We start from the raw sequence: 24,318 nt of genomic DNA, 5'->3' as shown, positions 1-24,318 counted from the left end.
CGAGTAGCATTTGATGCCATGATGTGGAAGCAAAGTATTATTCAGGCCCCTTTTCAAACAGGGGAGCCATGCATGCTTCTCTGGGTTCTTCTTTCCTAGAGCTCCTTCCTTCCTCTACTTTCTTTTGGGATCTTATCTCCATCCGCAGGCGTTCTCTTTCATTTCTCTCCTTCCTGCTCTCAGGTCCCTGAAAAAAAAAGGATCAGAAAAGGGTAGAAATGCACCAGCTGCTGACAACACTTCATGTTTCTCTTAACAATAAGCCATGAAGAAAGCCCTGATCGTTTAGCAGACTTCCACATCTTCGGTTCTAGAAATAAATTAGCATAAACCTAAAAGTGTTGCTAACGGTTTTAGTCACAAAGAAAAGGAATAGAGGGCTTGAGCATCAGCAGACAATCTGGGAAGGAAGCTCAACCTGCACATGACTGTGACTCTTTGCTTCTGACAAACTGAGGGATGTGATTTCCTGGCTTGATGAAATTAATGGTCTTCTGGTGCTTTTTGAAAAGGAAAGTGGCACGTGAGACCACACAGGGAATGGTTCTAACTCCCCTGTGTTCACTCCGTAAAATTACGTTAATAATAGGGTTTGCACTAGATTTTAATGTGAGGATTGTGTGAAGAATGAAATGCTGAGGAATGACATTCAACCAGATAAACCTTCCAAAACGGGTTGCCCTGGGGGTTCCATATTTCTTCCCTGATTTATTGAATGCATATTGTTATTCTAGGATCAGGAGAGATGACACTAAATAGACCTTATTTCCTAAATAAGCCTAAAAGGAAATGAGAAAATAATTAATAGCACAATGATAACTATAAACTGGGTGATATGATAAAGGACTATGGCAGTCACGTGAGCAAGGTCAGCACGCAGCTACGCAAGTTGACAGTTACGGAGATGTCTGGTCACTGCAGTGGTGTCAGCTACTCTACAATGTTAAATTCTTATTATACCTGGATTGTTTCATTTCTATTCTTAGTAGTTCATTGATTAAAGTCAGAAAGCAAAACAAACAATGAAGCAGAGATACAAGTTAAGAGGAACTTAAAATGTGTACTAGCTCTGTAAGCATGTCTCCACATGATTTCCATTAGATTCATCACTTGCACTCATCTGATCAAAGTTCGTATTTAGCAGTCATGTATAAAAAGAGAAAACATCGTGATGATCATTTCCAATCTGGCTTTTGCCTTATTGAGAATAAAGACTATCTAAGAAATGCTCATAAATAATGATCTAAAATATATTTTCTTATCACATCACTTAGAAACAAAATGTGAAAATTTTCAAAATAAGCCAGTTGCATTTTTCAATATCAAAATGGAAGAATTTATTGTTGTTGGTCATTATCGGTCCACAAAAGCAGTTTCTGGCTCTTTTTGATGCCAAAATATGTAAAATTTAAGTCTAGATATTAGTATACATTTGGTCCCCAAATAAAAGATAATATATATCATTTTTTAAATTTGTTGACAAATCACACTTTTTAATGTAGTTAACTTTAGAAAAATATGTAGGTTGCAAAAAGTTTAAAAGTACCTGTATATGTTCTGAATTTTTAATTTTGCTTTAAGATAAATTTGATAATATCTCTTTAAAAACTGATATAAAATATTTAACTTTAAATCAATTATTATATAATATAGAAACTTTTAAATGATTTTATAAATTCCTAACAGGTTTCTCAATATTACATACAACTGTGGAAAGAGTTGTTGAGTCAAAAAAGTTGAAAAACTTCCCTTGATTATCTTGGACCTCAAAAGGAAGAACTTGGAGAATAAATGGAACAAACGTAGTTTATATTTTAGAGATAATGTGATGAATATGTCTTTAATTAAGCAAACTGACTCTATGTTTACATACTTCTAGGGCTTATAATATTAGCGAATGGATTTCAAATAAGCAATTATATGAGTATGAGTTCTTACATAAAAGTTTTTCCGAAGCCATCAGAATCAATAAAGAACAGCTCAGCTTAACATTTTTTTCAAGAGATATTTATGCCCTACCTTGTTTCAGGAAGGATTTAAAGCAGGTACATCTCCTGAATTGATACACATTTTAACATGTCAATTTTAAAACAGGAATTCTTTCACTTCTGTTTTATTCCTGCTACAAGTTCATAATCTGAATCTAATCATGAGGAAATATCCCAAATTAAAAGTTATCCTAAAAAATAACTGGCCTGTAGTTTTCACAAAATGCCAATGTTGTGAAAGACAAGGTAGACTAAGAAACTGCTCCGGAATACAATAGATTTTAGGGACATGAAAATTGGTCACAACACATGATCTGGAATTTCACTATAAAAACTGTTATTGGGACAACTGACAAAAAATATAAATAAGGTTTATAGATGAGATTTAATAGTATTGTAATAACATCCTGAGTTCAATTATTGCATTGTGTTTATGTAAGAGAATGTTCTTGTGCCTTTATTTGGAGATGGGAAGGAAAGAGAGGGTGTAGGCAAATATGATAACACGTTAACATTTGAAGGGAATCTAGGTGAAGAGTATATGGGAATTCTTTGTCCCATTCTTGCAACACTTCTCTAAGTCCGAAACCTTATCAAAACAAACAATATAAAGAAAAGACCAAATAGGAGTTCTTAATAATAAGGTTTAGATACCGTAAATGACAACTGTTCACTATTCTGCCTTCCTTATTCCTCTTATGATCAAGTAGAGAGAGAAGCCTACCAAAAGGGAATCATAGATAGGTAAGGTCACTCTGCAAGGCAAAGACGCACAGTGACAGTCTCAACAGCCAGGCTGCTAGGTAGACAGCACTCACTGTGCTCAGATGGACAAAGAAGTAGGAAACACCCAAGTGTTTTCACCTGTGCATTCAGAGTCTGGCTCAAGAACCAGGAGTCAATAGTCTCAGGTTTAATTACTTGCTTTGCCTACTACGTGGCAGCAACCTATTATTATTCCTGTTTTGCAACATACAACAAAAAACCAAAGACCTACAACAAGGAAGTATTTTTCTCAAGGCCATTCAGTGAGCATATTGCAGAGTTGAAACCACCCCCAAATTAACTGATCTCTAGTATATCACTTTATGCGTCGAGTTTGGCATCATCCGTGGAGTTTCCTTTCTTTTGCCCATTTCAAGTCTATCTCTCCTTTGTGCTTTCCTTAGACTCCCAGGAGGTCATTGTGAGCACCGGACCACTCCTACTCTTGGATAACTTGCTAGACTGTCCAGAGAGTTCCTTCTGTATGTGATTTTTTAAAAGTACAAGGGAAACCAACCCCATCATAGACTGTTTGCTAGTGAATTAAATTTGAAAGGAGAAGAGTCTTAGGAGAAATTTTTCTTTTCTTCAAATAATAAAAGGAGAATGAGTCACAATTACTTATAATTAGGTTGATGAAAGCAGGCTCAAAGAATTAGAGGACCTTGGAATTCTTCCTACACCAGAAGTCTTGAATAAAAATAATAATTACAAAATTTTGTTCCTCTGAGCTATCTTAAACTGTCATTTTTTTCAAAGATCTCATCACTACACTGTAAATGAAGGAGTTAGATTTGTTCTCCTCAAACTTGAGGAGGATAAACTCTTTGGGTTTCCTTTTCTAAAGTAGCTTAAATAGCCAACAGCTCTGTTACATACCAAAGATGCAGAACGTTTGGTTCTAAAGCACAGTTGCTGTTCAAAGGAATCTGAAAATTCCTGAACTCTGGAATGGGATCTTCCTTTTGATGCCAGTGGCTCCTTGAATGACCCATCTCCTGAGTATTTTCTGTAATCCCGCATGTGGGTACAGCATTGGAATTCCTGGTCCTCATGAGAATGCCTTCTAGGATGGTGGTCAGATGATGTAATTCTGGAAAGCATATTCTGGGAATACAGAATAAAAAATTTTACAATATAAAGAGACTATACAATGTCAGCACAGAGGCAGAATGTCTATAAACTAAACAAATTTCACGTTGAAATGAAATGTTATCTTCTTGATCAATGATCTTTCTCCTAAGAAGAGGCAGCAGAGTCAATTTGTTAAAAGATTAAGTAGAATCTCCCAAGACTAGCTTTGTTGCTTGCTACTCCACCATTAGGACATTAAAATGAAGCACTCCAAATCCTAAATTGATATATAAAAATAAATTCCAAAATGATTTTTTTAAATATTCTAATGAAGCCACGAATGTTTAAGAAATAATATAAAGGTGAATATTTATGTAATTTCTATATGGAGAGGGAATCTCTAAGCAAAAGAGCAATGGAAGAAGTCATAAGGAAAAAATTAATTTAACTATATAAAAATAAAGCCAATGAGTATCCAAAGCAACATAAACAAAATTAAACCATAAATGAAGAAACTAAAAAAAAGTGCTACATATTATTAATGTTTAATAAATATCCATCTCACACAAACAAAGAAGCCATAAAATACAATGACATCAATGTTAAAATTTCAGTTGGAAAATGAGCAGTGGACAGACAGTCTAGAGAAGCCAAACTTCTTGAAAGAATTATGACACTTGCTGTCTCAATTTCTCTCACTCTCCAACCCACTCCAATCTAGCTCTTGCACCCATAGTTAATTTTGGTCAGGATATTAGTCTCCATATTGCCAAGTTCTGTGCACTTTTTGGTCTTTATCTTAATGATTCAGTAGTATTCAACTCAAGTGCCCACAGGACCTTTCTGGAAACACTTTTTCCTTGTCTTCTATCACTGCAACCTCTTGCTTCCCTTTGATCTTTCTGCCACTGTGATTTAGACATTTGTGTTTACTTTTTCCTTCTATCAGCTCATAACTGTTGGAGTCCCCCAAGGTTCTAGACTAGTCTTCTTTCCCTACCTTTCCTTTCTCACTTTTGCACTGTCTTCCTAAATATCTCATCCCTAGGCTTCAATTGCTAGCTATAATTTGATTTCCTAATATATATCATTAACCCAGGCTTCTCCTCTGAGCTTCTGCTCATTCAGTGTCTCCTCTTGGTGTCCCATAGGCACCCAACTCAGCTTGTCCAAATCTGAACTGATCATCTCTGCTCCCCAAACCTGCTCCTCCAGCATCCCCTAACTCAGAAAATGGCACCACCATTCACCTGGTTACTCAGGCCGGTAACTCAGGAGCCATCCTCCACACCCAGTTGCTGCATGGGCAGATTCCACCACTCAAGAGTCTCTCAAAACTATATGCTTCTTTCCAGCACCATTATTACTGTCTTTGTCCAAGTCATCATTATCTTTTATCCAGATTACAGCAATCGCCTCCTAATAGTGGATATTGTGTATCCACTCCCACTCCCTTTATTTCATTGTTCCCACAGCAGCCAGAAGGGTTAAAACAGCAGCAAACTCACACCTGCTCACCCTTTCACTTTGTACCTCATCTTGCACCACCGCACCTCTTCAGTGACACAGCCTCACTGGTCTTTTGTCAGTTCCTCCAGTTCGCCTGATCCTGCACAGCACAGGCACTGGCACAGGCAGTCCTCCCGCCCTTGACCTCATCCACCACCCACCCTTTCACCTCCCTAATCACTGAACATCCTTCAGGCACAGCAGAAACTGCATTTCCGCAGAAAGCCTTTCCTACCACTCTGATTGGTTCGCGTCCCTGTTAGATGCTCTCCTGGGATCTCAGATTTCTCCTTTGATATACTTATCACAACTACGAACAGTAATTTGGATAATTTTGTTCAATGTCTCTCCTCTCCATTAGACAGAATGCTCCACCGGTGTACAGCCTTCCTAGAAAGGCTTCGGCAATATGTGTCAAAGAGCTTAAAATATCCCCTTCCTTAGATGTAGCCATTGTGCATTGTTACGGGCTGATTGTGCAGCCCCCAAAATTCAAATATTGAAGCCCTAACCACTAGTAGCTCAGAATGTGACTGCATTTGACCTTTAAAAAGCTGATTAAGTTAAAATGCGATCATTAGGGTGAGCCTCAATCCAATCTGACTGGTGTCTTATAAGAAGAGGAAATTTGCACACAGAGAGTGATATCAGAAGAGCTCACTTGCAGAGGAAAGACCATAGGGGGACACAGTGAGAAGGTGGCCATCTGCAATCAAAAGACAGAGGCCTCAGAAGAAATCTTGATCTTAGACTTCGAGCTTCCAGAACTGTAAGAAAATAAATTCCTATTGTTTAAGCCACCCAGTCTGTGGTATTTTGATATGGCGACCGTAGCAAATGAATACATGTGTCTAGAAACTTAGTCTCAAAAAATAATCAGAAATATGGTTAAAGATTTGTAAAACTGTGAAGATACCTAAGATAAATATGTATGTATTAGTCCATTTACTACAGGTTAGTCATGGGGCTAGGTGCCACGGACAGGGTGGGGAGCAAAGCAGGCACAGTGTCCCCCTCTTGGAGCTTGCGTCTGCATGGGAGACAGATGTTGAACACAGAGGGCCTATGCCTACATCCTCAGCTAAATGCTATAACGGGAAAGTTCAAGGTGCAATGAGAGGTTAGAACAGGGTCAAGCTATGTATATTTGGGAGGGTGTTGGGGGGCCGGGGGAGGGGAATCAGAGGACTTCTGTGAATGCATGAGGATTGAGCTACAATCTGAAGGAGGAACAAGGGTTAATCAGGAGGCAGGGACTGCTTTTCAGCGGGAAGATGAGCACCACAAGGCAGAGGCACTGCCACAGGAGGAGCTTGCTGGCCTGAAAGGAAGCCCTTGGTGGGGATGGGGAGTGCAGAGGACCTGAGAGGAGCCAGGAGGGCTGCAGTGAGGAGGGATTCAAGGAGGGCAGTATCACAAGATTGGCAATGTTCAAATATACCAAACTGCTATCAGAGGTTTTCTCTGTGATGTGCTCTTGTTTTTTCCTTCTTTTTTTTAGTATTTTCATAGTTATCTCTAGTGATCAGGAAAAAACAATAATTATGCCTTAAAATCTTGAGAGTGGGAATGAAATGTGATTTTGTACAAATGTCCTTTTCCATTAAGGAGCCTAAAAAGAATGGCAAGAGTTTTGATCACAACAAAACTAAAGTGTACATTCAAAACTCCTTATGTCAGATAGGTTTTCCAGTTTGTCTCTTTGCTTTGGTGTGTGTGACTTTGTGGGGAATGCACCTAAAAGAGAATTCTAATTGGTTACAGGGAGAAGCTTCCCCTTTTAAAAATGTTTACTTGCCAAGCAAACTCTATTTTTGGAATTTTACATGCCCTTCTAATGTAATTTCCCTCACAAAGACATGAAATAATGTCCTAAATAGCTTAAAATCAGCTTACCCATCAATCTCCCACACCGTGAAGTGGGATCTTCTCGCACTGAGCTAGCCTGGGCTCCTGGGCTACACGGTGTGCACTGCCTTTGGGTGCAATGACTCCCCAGTGCACCGACCCTCACAAAAGAGAGCGCTCTGGACAGCACAGCTGTCTCCACTGTGGCCCCAGAACAACAATCTCTGTCAGAGAAAAATCCTATGCACTCCCTGACCCCAAGTCATAAGTCCTCATTTAAAAAGAAATTGGGTTTTTATGGCAGTGAAACTATTCTGTAAGCTGCTATAATGGTGGATACAAGCCATTATACATTTGTCCAAACCTCTGAAACACACGATGCCAAGAGTGAACCCTAAGGTGCACTGTGGACTCCAGGTGATGATGTGTCAAGGTAGGTCGATTAATTGCAACAAATGCACCACTCTGGAGGGAATGTTAATGATGGGGGAGGCTGTGCATGTGTGGGAGTATGGGGGACATGGGAAATCTCTGTACCTTCTGCTCAGTATTGCTTTGTACTTAACATGCTCTAAAAAAAGAAATATTCTTCTTTAAAAGTGCCAATGAACTTGAAAGGAAGGGGGCAGGGGGAGTTGGTTATGTAATATCTTCACTTCAACAGCTTAACTACTTGATGTTATTTATTCTGGCTTTAATTGCAATCACCCTTCAGTTGTATCCCTCTTGCCCTGGAGCCAAAGGTTAACAGCAAGATGAGACACAATAAGGAGAAAGATCCAGGTGCTGGGATAATAAAACCCATATCGAGTCTTCATGCACAGTATGTATGTACCAGGCACTCTGGAGTACCAGGCACGCTGGGGCCCATGTCCTTGATTGCTAACCTCAGAATAAATTCTATAAGGAAGTGATTCTTCCCCTTTTACAGATGAGGAAAATGAATTCTAGTGAGGCTAAGCCTTGCCTAAGACTTACGTGACTAGTGACTTTATTGGAGAGCCTAAGTATAAGACACCTGCTTCCTAGATTTGCAATCCTAAATCCTTTGTCTTCAATAGCAGCAACAGCTTCATTCTATTTCTATGTGAAACAGCCTGTAAATGTGACTTGTAACAGTGTACCAATTTTAATAGAATTCTATTACAAAAGTAATAATAATCTTAAGGTCTTTAGGAATTAGTCTGAAAGAATTTTGTGAAGAGTATTTTTATCTTAGTCTATGGCTGGGCACAGTGGCTCACGCCTGTAATCCTAGCACTTTGGGAGGCCAAGGCAGGAGGATTGCTTGAGGCCCGGAGTTCAAGATCAGCCTGAGCAAGAACGAGACCCAGTCTCTACAAAAAATGGAAAAAAAAAAATTATCTAGGCTTGGTGGTGTGTGCGCCTGTAGTCCCAGCTACTTGGGAGGCTGAGGCAGGAGGATCGCTTGAGCCCAGGAGTTTGATGTGGCTGTGAGCTAGGCTGACGCCACAGCACTCTGTGGCATAAGTCCTGTTACGGACTGAATGTTTGTGTTCCCCCATCCCCAATTCATATGTTGAAGCCTTAATGTCAAATATGATGGGGTCTTTGGGAGATAGGGTCAACTGAGGTCATGAGGGTGGGGTCCTGGTGTGATAGGATTAATGTCCTTACAAGGACAGACACCAGGCTGGGTGAGATGGCTCACACCTGTAATCCTAGCACTCTGGGAGGCCAAGGTGGGAGGTCTTGGGCAACAGAATGAGACTTTGACTCAAAAAAGAAAAAAAAAGAAATTTATTTTTCACAGTTTTGGAGGCTGGCAAGGTTCAAGGTTCTTGCTAATTGGGCTGGTGAGGAATCTCTTCCTGGCATGCAGATGGCTGCCTTCTCACTGTATCCTCACATGATTTCTTCTTTGTGCTCATGTGGGGAGAAAGAAAAAGAGCAAGTTCTCTGGTGTCTCTTTTATTTTATTTTGTATTTACTTATTTATATATATTTTTTGAGACACAGTCTCACTCCATTGCCTCTGGCTGGAGTGCAGTGTCATCATCATAGCTCACTGCAATCTCAAACTCCTGTGCTCAAGGGATCCTCCTGCCTCAACCTTCCAAGTAGCTGGTACAGATGGGGTCTCGCTCTTGCTCAGGCTGCTCTTGAACTCCTGACCTTAAATAATCCTCCCACCTCGGCCTCCAGAGTGCTAGGATTACAGGTGTGAGCCATCTCACCCAGCCTGGTGTCTGTCCTTGTAAGGGTATTAATCTTATCACACCAGTACCCCACCGTCATGACCTCATTTAACCCTAACTATCTCCCAAAGGCCCCATCTCCAAATACCACCATATTGGAGATTAGGGCTTCGATATATGAATTGGGGATGGGGGAACACAAACGTTCAGTCCATAACAGAATTTATGCCATCTGCCAATCTTCAATATGAAATTACCAACTATTTTCCCATTGTAATATAAAAGAGAAACATTAAAGACAATTAAGGAAAGGGAAAATGAAAATCTCTAGAACTTTCTGTAGGAATTAACTGAAGGCATCTGGAAAAATTTCCACATTTGAAAATTGTGGACAAAGAAGAAGATGAAGGAAGAGGAGTAAAGAAGGAGTTGGAGGAGAGGAAGGAGGAGAAGGAGCAGAAGAAGAAGAGGAGGAGGAGGAGGAAGAAGAGGAGGAAGAGGAAGGAGGAGGAGGACGAGGGCGAGGAGGAGAAATTATTGTTGATACTAGGTACCAGGCACTGCCCTAAGCACTATATATACATTACTGGTTGACTCTTCACAACTTCCTTCTGAGGTATATACTATTATCATCTATCCCATTTACATATGGGGAATTCGAGGCAGGGAGAAGTTAAGCAGCTTGTTCAGAGCTATGCTACTAGTAGGTGAAGGATGCGGGAGGCCAGCTCCAGAGCCCTCGCTCCTAACCACTTCGCTCTGCTGCCTTTCCAGCAACTCCTCCACCTTAGTACCTAGTAATAGAGAGAAAAGTCCGTAGAACATTATGCTAAAAGCTCCCCTACAGAGTTCTCACTAGTGCCTAAAATTCTATCATCAGTTTCATTCCTTTGGATTAAGGAATTGCCCCCTATTAAAATTAAATACAAACGTAACCTGAAATACAAGAAGCCACTACCAATCATGAAACTTTATGGCACCCCTTCTCCCCCCACATTGGTGTGAAATTCCCCAGGGGAGCCATGCCACCAGCCCTGTAGTGAGATACCGTAGGAAAGAATTCTCATTGTTAGAGTAGCCATCCTTAAGTTAATCAAGGATAAAAATTAAAATTGAGAATATCTTTTGCTGCTTTAAATTGAGAATACGGAGAGAGAATAGGAAATGGGAAAAGATAATTTTGAAAAAGAAACCTTGAAAAATTTGAGCACATTTTAGATAGGAAAGTTAAGAACCCAAGTACAGATTCACTTTATAAATATATAGCATTATATAAATGGAGAATGAAGAATTAGACTTCCTAACTATTTTCCAGGACTCTGCCCATATCACCTCTGGGTCCTCTGATTTATGTTGTGTGCCTATAGTCTTTCTACTCTCTTCAATCAGACTGTGATATTTTTAGACTTTTTAAAATTATTATTTTACCTTTTTTTTTTTTAGAGATGGGGTCTTACTATGTTGCCCAGGCTGGCCTCAAACTCCTGGGCTCAGGCAATCCTTCCACCTCAGCCTCCCAAGTAGCTGGGACTACAGGCAGGAGTCATTGCACCCAGCTCAAGATTGAAAGTTTTATACCATGTTTTGTTTCCCTGAATAAACACATGCTTTCTTCATGTTAGTCTGATAATCATGAAATTCATTATTGACTCAGAGAATCTAAACAGGTTAATTCTGGCAAATGCCCACAGCAGGGATGAGCAGAAAAAGATGCCATAAAGTTACCATTTCAAATTTTATACAAAACACTCTCTGTGATTCCCCAATAGTTTAAGGCAAATAACATTGCAACCTAAAAGTGAATCCTCTAAATAGGATGGACTATCTCAGTTTTAAAAGCCTGACAGATGCTAAAGTTTATTCAAGAAACTATATTTTATAAACCATGTTTCTGCCTTTGCTTTCATATTTCCTGTGGCTCTAAGGGGCCATTGTAATAAATAGTAACTCAGTTTTTCTCTTCTTTTATGCCTTGTTCTCACATCTAGAAACTGGATACTAATCATACTCCTGGTTCACATAGTATGAATATCTTACTTAATGTGGAACATAAGAGATTAAAATGAGAAGTGATAAGCCGGGATTTATTTCATAACAGAACATGGAAAGCTAGATCAAGAAGGGTTCTTGGAGATCATCCAGTCCAACACCCTTCTTTTTCAATTAAGGAACCTGAAGCTCAAAGAGGTGTTGAAACTTGCCCTTTGTCCCTGAGTATCCAGTTGGCAAGAGATCTATTTTGAAATATTTGTGTCACAAAGAACTCTCATTTCTCAAACTTGCTGATCACCAGGAGTAAAAGAGGTTGCCTTACACACTTTAATATACCTCACAGGCATTATGCATGTGTGGAGCCTGGAGCTAAAAATAAAGCAACATTGCCAAGTAAAACTTACTTGGTTCTGGGTTGGTAGAAGCAGGGGATTGGGGAAGTATTCTCTGGTTGCTGGAATTCTACATGATTCATGAAAAAGAACAGCTGTATTATTGCTGTGTAACTGTGAAGCAGAAGACATATTTGTCTACTGTGCAATCTTCTAGCACCACAGTTGAGCCATGAAAACTGCTGCCTGTACTTGCTGCCGAGTCCACACCTGGTCAGGCCCCTCTTGAGAGCTTTCCTGGAGCTTCTTGCTCCCCAGACACTGAATGCTCTGCCTAGCCAGAGGAAAACAGAGCTGAGGGCAGGAGAATTTTGACTCCCTCTCCCATCAGAAAACCAAACGAGTTCCCCGAAGAACCAGTATACCAAATTTATCAAAGGTAGTGATTTGTCATATGGAATCCCTAATTCTTTAGCAATTTTCAGCATTTCAAATGGAAATCACACATTGATCCACAATGCTACACAGACTGAGTATGGCATCAAGTTTCTTCTCTTTGGCTTGAATTCTGTCACTTGGTGGGATTATCTCAGGTTTACCAGGAGCTCTAAATAGCAGTTAAAGATATCTCAGATAACTAAAAATGAAGAAATCACTTACCTGTTAGAGGAAAATCAGGTACCTTAAAAGATAAGATAAAATAATAAAAGGGATTTTTATGGGTATAAAAAAGGTTTGGAAGTATTGATTTTAAACCAAAGAAAACTTTATACCAAAAGACTCTTCAAATAATTCTCTAATAGAACCCCCTCCCCTATTGCAGCTCTCCCCTGTTTCCATGACAATAACTCACTGGGCAGGGCAGAGAGGTTTTCCTGTGAATGGTGGCTTGTGGTCGGTGGTGGCGTTCCCGGAGTCCCCTCTCATCCTCCTCTCTCCAGCTGTGCCCCCAGAAGCTGCTCATCCATTTGGCAAAAGACACATCGTCGTCGTCATCATCTTTGTGCTCCATGTGCAGGTGATTCAAAATATCGAAGGCCTGTCCCTAAATCTGACAGAGGGAAATATCACCCAACAAGGCTGACTTGATGAAAACCAGGATCTCCCCCAAAAGACAAAATGAAACTGATATTTTAAAATGGTCTCCGATAATGGCATCCTTGAAGAAAGATTTACTAAACAACCACTTCATCATCAGGCAGCCTTAGGCAATGTCTATTTATAAATTGTGCAGCCCACATTCCCCTCCCCCTTGTCTTTTTAAATTGAGAGGCTTTCTAATCCTTCCATTGCCAGGGCTTGTGCCTCACAGCCTAAGGGTGGGAAGCACAGTCCACTGCCTGGTTTTCCCTGTGCTTTGCTGCCAACGGCATGTGATGGCATCTCCAGCTGTCAATGATGATGGAGCATGACCCGCACAATATGCCTGTCAGCTCCAGGCTAGCTCTGAAATGGGGCCACATGCAAGGAACAGACTAACTGCAGCTTGCAAGGTGGCCAGCTCCAAATATAAATAATGTCCAAGTGCATGCAAAATTTACAAATCTTCAGTGCACAGCTTGATGAATTTTTACATACGTATACCACCATGCAGTTGAAAGCATAGAACACTTTCAGCACCCCAACAGGCTCCGTCTAGCCCACTTCCAATCCATACTCCCTTCGAAAGGTTACCATTTCTGACCTCTGTCACTACAGATTAATTTTGCCTGTTTTTGGACTTTCTTTCAACGGTGTTATACAGTATGTAGTATCTTGTGTCATTCAACTTTATGTCAGAGAGATACATTCATGCTTTTGCAGTAACATTAGTTTATACTGTTGCATTATACTGCATTGTATGAATGTCCCATGATGTTTTTTAATTTAGTCTACTACTGATGGCCCTTTTGTGCTGTCATTTGGGTTATTCCCAGTTGGGGCTATTACTAATAAAGTTTCTATGAACATTAGAGTCTCTGTCTTCTACTGGGCATTTTTTTCAAGGTAAATAGAATATTACGTTTATGGAGTCCATATTTTGCATCAAGTATGGAGCCACGTATTTCACATATGCTAATTTCATTATAACTACTCTGTGACCAGGAGATTTCTATCCCAATTATGGATGAGGAAATTGAGTTTCAAATAGATCAACCCTTGCCAAGGTGAAAATAATGCTAAGCAGTAAAGCAAGGAATAGAAAAACAACGTCCAAAGTCTTTCCACCACTCTGCCAGTATCCCAAGAGACCTTTGGGAAATCTTGCATTTATAAACAGGGATTCTTGTCCATTTGTCATATGAAAATCCTTCCTTGAGCTGCAAAAAGATAGGCTTGAGAACTATCACCAGTGTTTGTAGAGCATGGTATCACAACTACTATGTTACTAAGAAAAAGTAACCAAAGTATAAAATCATTTGCAACATTTTTGTTTCTTCCTTTAAATAGTGAGAAATGCATTCTTGCTACTTTGTAATATTTTTATTAAAGAATGGAGGAAACCTGCCTCTCAATGACGCAGATGAGAAAGGAAAAGTTAAAACTGTATGTCATCACTGTTCTCCTGGGGAAGCAAGGACCAGGCCTGTCCACAAAATGTGATTATGGATAAACCTTCTTTTCTATTCCTTCTAAGACAAGAGTATCCTTTCTTCCAATTTCTGAAGTAAAAATAAATAAATCTTATGGGGAGGGGATGGAGAAGCCGAGCAGATAATATCTAATTATTACTTAAAAGCACTTAGAGGAAAATTAGTGGGACTCTATTTTAGAATATCTTTGAATGATGTCCATCTCTTGAAGTTTGGAACCCTTCCCTTTAATGTCTTATAGGCAGAACCGACAAAGGTATTGGCAAATGTGCAGAAAAAAAGCACATAGCATGCCTGAGGTTGTTTATCTTTAGAATGATTTGCTTACAAGGTTGGCCCTTGGCTAGCATCTGGAAAATTGTCTGGTTTAACAGTTTCCTACAATGATATAAAACTTCCTTTATATGATAAAAGTGGCTCTTATGCCCAGACTGTACACAAAATGTAGCTCATGCTGAGCACCTGTTTTCTTTCTGGGAGTCTAGAATTTCGGTATGTGCTGGGCAAAGGGTGTATCTTAGTCAATTCAGGCCGCTAAACAAAAAAACTATAGACTATGTAGCTTAAATAACACACGTTCATTTCTCACAGTTCAGGAGCTGGGAAGTGCAAGATCAAGGCACTGGCAGAACCAGTGATGGGTGAGGACCTGTTTCCTGGCTTCATAGATAGTCAACTTCTTACTGTATCTTCACATGGCCAAGAGAGATTATCTCTTTCATGTCTCTTCTTATAAGGGCGCTGTATTAGTCAGGGTTCTCCAAAGTAGGAGATATATATATATATTATATATATATAATTCCTCATATGATATATGAAGAATTGACTCATGCAATTATGGAGATTGAGAAATCCCACAATCTACCATCTGCAAGCTGGAGAATCAGAAAAGCCAGTGATATAATTTAGTCTGAGTCTCAAGGCATGAAAACCAGGGATCCAGTGGTATAAATCCCAGCCTGAGGGCAAGAGAAGATGAGATGAGATGTCCCAGCTCAAGCAGTCAGGTAGGGGAAAAAGGGGCAAATTTCTCCTTCCTCCACATTTTTGTTCTATCCAGGACCTCAGACAGATTGAATGATGCCCACCCACCTGGGGAGAGCCATCTATTATACTTTACTGGGTACACTGATCCAAATGCTAATCTCATCCAGAAATAACCACACAGAGACATCCAGAAATAATGTTTAATCTGGGCACCCTGTGGCCAATCAAATTGACACATAAAATTAACCATCACAGGCACTAATTCCATTCATGAGGGCTCCATCCTCAAGGCCTATTTATCTCACCAAAACTCTACCTCTAAATACCTCTAAATACACATTGGGGATTAGGCTTGAACATATGAATTTTGGGGGACACAAATATTCGGTCGATAGCATGCAGTCCACACCCTACGTGACCAGCACTCGATAAAAAACTCTGGACACTAAGTGTCTAATGAACAGGTAGACAACACTTCACACATGTTGTTACATGGAGTAATTAACGGAGGAATTAAGCACATCCTGTGGGACTTTACTGGAACAGAGCTTTTGGAAGCTTGTGCCTAGTTTCCTCCAGACTTTTCCATTTTGTGTTTCCAGTTTTGCTTTATATCCTTTCAGTGTAATAAATCGTATCCATGGGTACAACTATACACTGAGTTCTAGCAAATCCCCACACTGGGAGTAACAGTTAAACAGGAGCCCCTTACATTCCAGCTGCCAAGAGTTTCTCAGTAGCTGGAATGTTAATCCTGTAAATGCGGAGTTTACTACTAGGGGTTTGAGTAAACTTGCAATGAAAAAAAGAAAGTTTTGTTTTAATGGCTTTTATTTTATTGCTGTTGCACCTGAATATATGATAAAAACTGATGTAAAATATTATATGCTTGTAATTTCATAAATGCTAGAGGGATTATTCTAATTAGGGAAAGCTACCCAATAAAAACTGTTAGTAGAAAACATAACCTTCTCGTTTTTGCTGCTGGTGGATGAGTTACAATTTAAACTCACTGAGTATTTGAATACTGAGATCTCCATAACTGATGATGTTTGCTATGCTTTTTGCCTGTTGGACCCTATGGGAAAAGGTAGACAACATAGAAGGAGAGAGAATCTCCACCAAAAAATATACTTTTTGAACTTTAAAAAGCAATTTTCTCTTGGGTATATACCTAGGAGTAGAATTGGTGGCTCATATGATAATTCTATGTTTAACTTTTTAAGGAACCACCAAATTGTTTTCCATAGTAGTTGTACCATACTACCTCCTATTTTTGTTGTTGTTATTATAGCCATGCTCATGGCTGTAAAGTGCTATCACATTGCGGTTTTGATTTGCGTTTCCCTAATTACTAATGATGTTGAGCTTCTTTTCATGTCTTTATGGTCATTTGTATATTTTCTTTAGAGAATTTTCTATTCAGGTCCTTTGGCCATTTTTAAATTGGGTTATTTATCTTTTTGTGGTTGAATTTTGAGTTATTTATATAATAATAGACCCTTATCAGAATATATGACTTGCAAATAAAAATAAATAAAAAGCAGTTTTTAGTTTGCTAATAATAAGTTCTTGAAAAAGCAGATGTCTGACCCTTGAAGGTTGATGATTTTTAAGCTTAATATGCATATTTTTGAGTAGGTCCATTTGGGCTCTAAAGCTGACAATATAAAAAGGTTTTTAAAAAGCTGCGCTTGTCACTTTGACTTAGAACACAGTTATCTGGACCTGCAGCCTCTTGGCTTTGCTGCTGCTAAAGAAGAAAAGTTGCTAGCTTTTTTGGAATCCTGAATTCACAGATCCTAACTGCCTGGAACTGATGCTAAACTAAAACCTGATACTATCGGTGATGGATGATTCCAAGCTCCAAAAGTGGGCATAGGCTTAATGAACAGAATTCGGACTCAGGGACTATATAGCAGATTAGCTTATGACACCCCTCTGTGCGGCCATAAACTACAAAAACATCATGGATGCTGAATGACATTGGGTCATTTGCATGGGATCATTTTAACCCTACCTGCTGTGGGGACCAGTTGCACCAGAAATGATTGATCACTAGAAACCTAACTGTCCGCATCATGGGGAGTAGGACCCCCCCCCACCATCCACTTCTGACAGACAGGACTCTTGGCCCCTTCTCAGGGATATCTCACTGCTGTTAACTTGTGTTCAATTTGCCAGATTATTTGAAATTTGCAACAATGGACTGACAGTCTGACTCTGCTTTACTTACCTCTCTCCTTAGTTAGGTAGTTTGCAGCTAAATGCAGCTGTCTCCAGACAGAGATTGAACTTTTCTGAGATGCTTCCTGAATAAATGATTAGGACAAAAAGAATGGGGGTTATGTAAACACATTCTGAAAATTTTTGGAAATTCAGGATTTTGTCCTAATCAATTTCAGAACATAATGTGTTTTTTTCTAGTCAAGTTACATAAAAAATTATTTTCTATGTAAATTCTTTAGTCCCTCTAGCACCCAATCCTTCCTGACAAAAGGTCTAGATGAGAATAAAAAACGACTGGGGAAAAATGTAAAGTTATGATTTCTGAATGAGTCACACTGATTTTGTAATAACAGAAAAAAACAAAAACCCAGCATCTGGGGAGATGAGGGAAAACAGGGCATTAATAATCTGCTTTTCAGAACTGCTCCTGAATACCAACGTTGCCTTTCCAAGATGCTGTGAGGTCTTGAATTCAACCTCATTGCCGAGCCTATGACCACATCTGACAGTTCTGACTATGAGTAGGGGGTGGCCCAGCTCCTACACTTTCCCAGAACACCTGCACACTCGTGATGTTGTCCACACTCATGAGGCAAATGAACAGACACCACAGGCAAGCAAAACTGACGGAAACTGACTACCTTTGGGGCAGTCCTTCTTAAACAAGGATTCAATTGAATTATTTGCACTGGAGAGGGAACTTCAGGGCAAGAGGCCCCACAGTGGGAAGCCAGACTGGGAGCTCTATTCACCTGTATTACCTGCCTACTGCATATCCTCATTGGGGTGACTTAACAATTGCAAGCTCTTTGTTTCTAAGGGTACTCTCTGGAGTTGAACTTGTGTGTACCTTGGCTGTCATGGACTGCCTCAGGCCTGCAAGGTATGCAGGTCGGCTTTCACTTGCCAGCCAGAGTTGTGTTGTGCTTCAATTGATGTCTCAGGCTAGGGGTAAAAAAGGGTTAACACAAACACTTAAGCAGAAAGCCACCTGGCTTCCTAAGATTAACCTGTAGAGTTAATGGGATTTGTTTTAATTGGCTAAATCCAGGAACCCTGGATTTCAAATAAAGTCCATACTGCAGGTTGGCTACACCCTGCATCATAGGGCCCTGCTGATATTAATTTTGTTATAAAATGCTTTGGCCAAGAGGACAGACTGCAAAAAGGATTAATATAGCAGGCCTGAAACTGCTTATCCTATGAAAGTCCTGCTTATCAGCTGGCTTTGGCAGGCATCTGGGAACTCAGCTGGTAAACAGTTTCTGCAGTAATATAAAACTTTCCCTAAATTATAAGAGTGGCCTAAACTGTTTGTACAATCATTGTGGTTTATATTGAACAACTGATTTTCTTCTGTGAATTCAGAATTTTAGCACATGCTAGCCTGAGTATGCCTACATAAACAGCACCCAATAAAAACCTTGAGTACTAGTCTTTATCGGGCCTTCCTCGTAAACACTTGCTTTGTGCATTTTGTCACAACTCATTGCTGGAGGAACTAGCAAGTCCTGTGTGACTCCATTGGGAAGGGACTCTTGGAAACTTTAGTCAGGTTTCCTCTAGACTTGCCTATGCACCTTTTCTCTTTGCTGGTTTTGCTCTGTATTCTTTCACTGTAATAAATCTTAGCCAAGAGCGCAACTCTATGCTGAGCCTTGTGAGTCCTTTTATCAAGTCACCAAACCTAGGGGTGGTCTTAGGGAACCCCAAGACAGGAAGGAAAGGGAACTCTTCAAATCTTTGATCAAAACTCCCAAGGCAACAAGATATAAATTTACCCCAGAAAGAAAAAGGATTTGGTCTATGTTACAGAAAATTAGAACTCCATTTTGTTCCAACTCCATTTTGTTTCCTAGTTAAGCCCATTTCTTTAAAAATATGAGGAAATGATGGCTTCCTGCTCTGCCTGGGCAAAGATTCTTGTAACAAACCAGGGGCAGCGAAAGAGCAGCAGCAGCAGCAAGTATCAAGTTTCAGCACCAGAAGAACTGCTCTTCTTGCGGGGCCCAAGAGAAGGCCCCACCCCACTCCTGGAGCCCAGCCACCTGCCTTCCCCAGCAGGGGCCCTGGACATCTGCCTTGAGGAGATGCCGCCAGGGGCACGGGACCAAAGGGAGCTGGCCTCTTGACCCTGCACAAAGGCTCTGCTTTGTCAACCCTGCAGCATATATCCAAAAGTTTTCAGGAGGCTGAGATAGCTGTAGTTTTCTAGAGTCTGAGTGTGTTTTCTTATCATGCTTAATGTGAAAGGAAGACTTCCTCTTAGAGGATAGAAGTATGTAGTGCATGTGTTCTCATAAAGCAGCCATACATCATGGGTGCCCAAGTAATCAGTGAAAGTGATCCTTGGGCTGTGTGAAAATGAACTGGCTTTTCAGTGCTCTCTTCCACGTTCACATTCTCTCTCCACATTCAGGACACTATGCAATGATGAAAAGATTTTTCCTTTATCGAGTTCATTCTCTCAGTGTCATGGCCCTTGTTGTTGTGGTACTTTATTTCTTCATTCCATCTTGTTTTCTTAACACTTAAGGGGAAGAATCATTCCTCATACTGCTTTCAAGCTCGACTGAACCAGTCACATCTGGAGAGAAATGCTATGTCCAGAAGAATTAAGCTGCTACATTTTTTAGTAGTCAAAATACATCCATGTTGTATTACTGATCATGGGAATAAATAAATAAAATAAATATATCAATGGTTTCTAGACAGTTTTTACTTGCCAGAAAGCAGCACCTAGATATTTGAAACTGTGTGTGGTGTTCTATTTAATGACCTGATTGTCAGAATGTTCTTTGGTAGACAACATGTCATAATATAATAAACCACTTCCATGTATGTTTTCAAGTTACACTGTGAGGTTTGCCACCCTTTTGACATGGTCATCAAAGACACAGATTTCTTGTTGGTTAACTGTGTCCTAAAGCACGTCCCTGAGTGTTCATCACTACTATTTTTTGTTCTAAAAAGCTATGAAACTTATTGTGAAAACTATTTTTAAAATATACTACTGTTGGTATAAAGAAGATGAGGGAAAGAAAAATATGTTTTCAGAGATTTACCCAAAAAATATCAGTTATATAAATATCCATTTACCTTGACATTAAGCATCATTAAATTCTGCAGGATTTTGGCTAATGATGCGCTTCACAATAGTTAAAGTTGTTAGATGTTAGAACAAGTTTTGAAGAGCTAATATATTATCTCTTCCACAGGAGACCTTCAAATATAGCACTGATTCTCATCTGCCAAAGATGCCATCTGTGCTGCTTTGTCTCCAGAAGTGTTATTAATTGGTTGACCTCTCGAGGTCTCTTCAATCCCTGGGTACCTATTCCTCTAAAACAGATTGAACTACTACTGCTAAAATTTATTACTATGTAAAAACTTCATCAGACCAGCCCATCAGTGTGTTATACTTCAGAAAGGGCTTCCTACAGTTATTTACTGCAATGTGAAAGAGCACAAAGGTAATGTCTCAGCACTTTCTTTTGAGTCTCCAAGCCTCTACATAAGAAGTGCTTCAGAGAAGAACTGGGAGAATTAAGTCCCATGTGTCTCATATCTAAGAGGGACAAAATGTTGCAATTTACAATAAAGGAATGGATTATCAAATGCCACAAAATACTTGACATTTAGAAAAAGAAATTGCAGATTAAAGTTTGAGTTAAGAAACAACGTGAAGTCTTCAGACTACTAAAACAAGAAAACATTAATGAATCTCCAGAAAAATCTTTTCTGAGGATCAAATGTCATATACTATTGGTACGAATAAGGTCTTTCTGGAAATAAATATGGCAAGATGTATTTAAAAGCTGTAAAACATATTCACACCCTTTGACCCAGAAATTTCTCTTCTAAGTATTCTTCATAAGTAGAAAAATACTACATACAAGTACATACAAAGGATGTTTGCTCATACAAAGGATGAACATACAAAAGATGTACATACAAAGGGTGTTTTTTCATCATAACATTATTTAAAGTAGCAAAAATGTGAAAACATCTTAAAAGTATAATTAAAGATCAGGTTAATAAATTATGATACATTCATACAATAGAATTCTCTGCAATCATCAAAAGTTGTAGGATTTAATGACACAGAACTTCTCAAAATAAAATATTAAGTGACAAAAAATGAAATATAATGCAGGGTGATGGTTACTTTTATGTGTCAACTTGGCTGAACCACGGTGCCCATATATTTGGTCAAACATTATTCTGGATGTTTCTATGAAGGTGTTTTTGATGAGATCTACATTTAAATTGGTGGACTTTGAGTAAAGCAGATTGCCCTCCATAATGTGGGTGGGCCTCGTCCAATCCATTGAAGGCCTGAATAGAATAAAGACTGACTTCCTCCAGCAAGAGGGAAGTCTGCCAGCAGACGGCCTTCAAACTTCACCTGCAACATCAGCTCTCCCTGAGGCCCACCCTGTAGATTTTAGACTTGCCAGCCTCCATAATTATGTGAGCCAATTCCTTGGAATAAATCTCTTTATCTACATATATTTATATTCTATTGGTTCTGTTACTCTGGAGAACCCTAAGACATATAGTTTATTGGTATGATCCCAGATGTCAACTATGAATCATGAGATTTCAGACAATTTTATTTTCTTCTTTATACCTTTTCTATTTTCTAAATTCATAAATGGTCATAATCATAATCATGAAAATATGTCATTTAAAAATAACCAGTACATGTCATATTTAATGGTGAAAGACTGAAAGCTTTCCCCTGCAGAGCAAGAACAAGGCAAGAATGTCCACTCTCACCAACCTTATTCAACATAGTACTAGATGTTCTAGCCAGTGCAATAAGGGGGAAAAATTGGAGGGAGAGGGGAGAACACATAAAGATTGTAAAGAAAGAAATAAAACTGTCTCTATTTGCAGATAATGATTCTCTATGTATAAATCCCCAAGGAATCTACAAAAATACTCCTAGAACCTATAAGTGAGTTCAGCAAGATCACGAAAAGATACAAGATCAACACACATATACTAATAATGAACATTTAGAAACCAATATTTAAAACATAATACCATTTGTAATTTCTCCAAAGAAGTAAAACACTTAGATATAAATCTTGCAAAACATGTATAGGATCTATACGCTGAAAGTGACAATGCTGATGAAAGAAATCAAAGATCCAGCAATCCCACTACTGGGTATATATCCAAAGGAAATGAGACAGTATGTTGAAGAGATACCTGCACTCCCATGTTCATTGCAGTATTATTCACAATAGCTAAGACATAAAATTAAACTAAGTGTCCAGCAACAGATGAATAAAGAAAATATGGATAACATACACAATGGAATACTATTCAGCCACAAAAAAGCCAGGCACAGAAACACAAATACTGCATGATCTCACTCATATGTGGAATCTAAAAAAGCTGGTCTTATAGAAGGACAGAGTAGAATGATGGCTTGGGTAGTTAGGAAGGGGGGGCATGTAGAGATATAGGACAAAGGATATATAGTTATAGTTAGATGGGAAGGGGGTGGAAATTCCAGAATAGGCAAATATGTAGAGACAGAAAGTAGATAAATGCTGGCCTGAGGTTAGGGAGTTGTTGGAGGGGGAGGGCGGTGAGGTGGACAGTAAAATTGAGAATGACTGGTAACGTTTATGGAGTTTCTTTCTTGGGTGATGAAAATGCTCTGTAATTGATTATGGTGATGGCTGCACAACTGCGAACCTACTAAAAACTGGTGGATGGCACACTTTAAATGAGTGCATTGTATGTTATGTGAATTATATCTCAATAAAGCTGTTTTTAAAAAAAGAAATCAAAGAAAACTAAATAATTGGAAAGCTTTTATATTCATGGATTAGAACACCCAAGAAAGTAAAGATGTCAATTCTCCCCATATTGATCTGTAGGTTTAATATAGTTCTTACAAAGGTGTTTTGTAAATACAGACAAACTTACTCAAAAATTTATTTGAAAATGCAGAGGGCCCAAAATAGCTAAAAACAATCCTGAAAAAGGAATAACAAAGGGGGAGAGTCATGCTACGCAATGTTAAACCTTATTATATAGCTAAAATAATCAAGAAGACAGTGCAGTGCTGGTAGAGAGATAGACACATAAACCAATGAAACAGAATGGAGAATCCAGAATCCAGAAACAGAGCTACATGTATGTGCCCAGATGAATTTTGAAAAGGGTGCAAAAGCAATGCAGCAGAGGAAGCAGAGGCTTTTCAACAAATGGTACTGAAGCAACAGTTTAAAAAATGAACCTTGACCTAAGTCTCACACCTTACCCAAAAATTAACTCAAAATGGATCAAAGACTTAAATACAATTGTAAAACTATAAAACATTTAGGAAAAAAAGCATACGATAAAATCTTTGAGATCAAGAATTAGACAAAGAGTTTTTAGAGTTGACACCAAAAGCATAATCCATAAAAGGAAAAAATTGATAAACTAGACATCATCAAATTAAAAACTTGTGCTCTACAAAGGACCATGTTAAGAGGATGAAAAGGCCTAGGCAAGGAATTCTTGAAGAAGAACCCCAAAGCAATCGCCGCAGCAACAAAAATAAATAAGTGGGATCTAATCAAATTAAAAAGCTTCTACACTGCCAAGGAAACTATCACTAGAGTGAAGAGACAGCCCACAGAATGGGAAAAAATATTTGCTCTCTACACATCTGATAAAGGGCTGATAGCCAGAATCTATCTAGAACTCAAAAAAATAACAAGAAAAAATCAAACAACCCCATCAACAAATGGGCAAGGGAAATGAACAGAAACTTTTCAAAAGAAGACAGAATAATGGCCAGCAAACATATAAAAAAATGCTTGACATCTCTAATCATTAGAGAAATGCAAAT

General features: G+C 39.0%; 1 protein-coding gene across 1 annotated transcript; it reads right to left on the bottom strand.

The window, feature by feature from the left end:
• Positions 1–37: 37 nt before the first annotated feature.
• On the bottom strand, positions 38–12,679 carry LNP1 (leukemia NUP98 fusion partner 1). The gene is made up of 4 exons (XM_012652858.1): positions 12,521–12,679; positions 9,601–9,603; positions 3,633–3,860; positions 38–187 (listed from the first exon to the last, which is right to left on the bottom strand). The coding sequence occupies exons 1-4, from the start codon at positions 12,677–12,679 to the stop codon at positions 38–40; spliced, it is 540 nt and encodes a 179-aa protein (XP_012508312.1).
• Positions 12,680–24,318: the final 11,639 nt, after the last annotated feature.

Source organism: Propithecus coquereli, unplaced genomic scaffold (assembly GCF_000956105.1).
Source record: "Propithecus coquereli isolate 6110/MARCELLA unplaced genomic scaffold, Pcoq_1.0 Scaffold40, whole genome shotgun sequence".
NCBI classification, from domain to species: domain Eukaryota; kingdom Metazoa; phylum Chordata; class Mammalia; order Primates; family Indriidae; genus Propithecus; species Propithecus coquereli.
The sequence above is the reverse complement of the archived record's forward strand: the minus strand, read 5'-3'. Positions and strand labels throughout refer to the sequence as shown.

Excerpts from the sequence above, each read along its gene's own strand:
- LNP1 (XM_012652858.1), bottom strand. The coding sequence starts at position 12,679 with ATGGAGCACAAAGATGATGACGACGACGATGTGTCTTTTGCCAAATGG. Across the intron at positions 188-3,632 it reads CCAAACGTTCTGCATCTTTG|GGACCTGAGAGCAGGAAGGA; the intron begins GTATGTAACAGA and ends TTTTTTTTTCAG.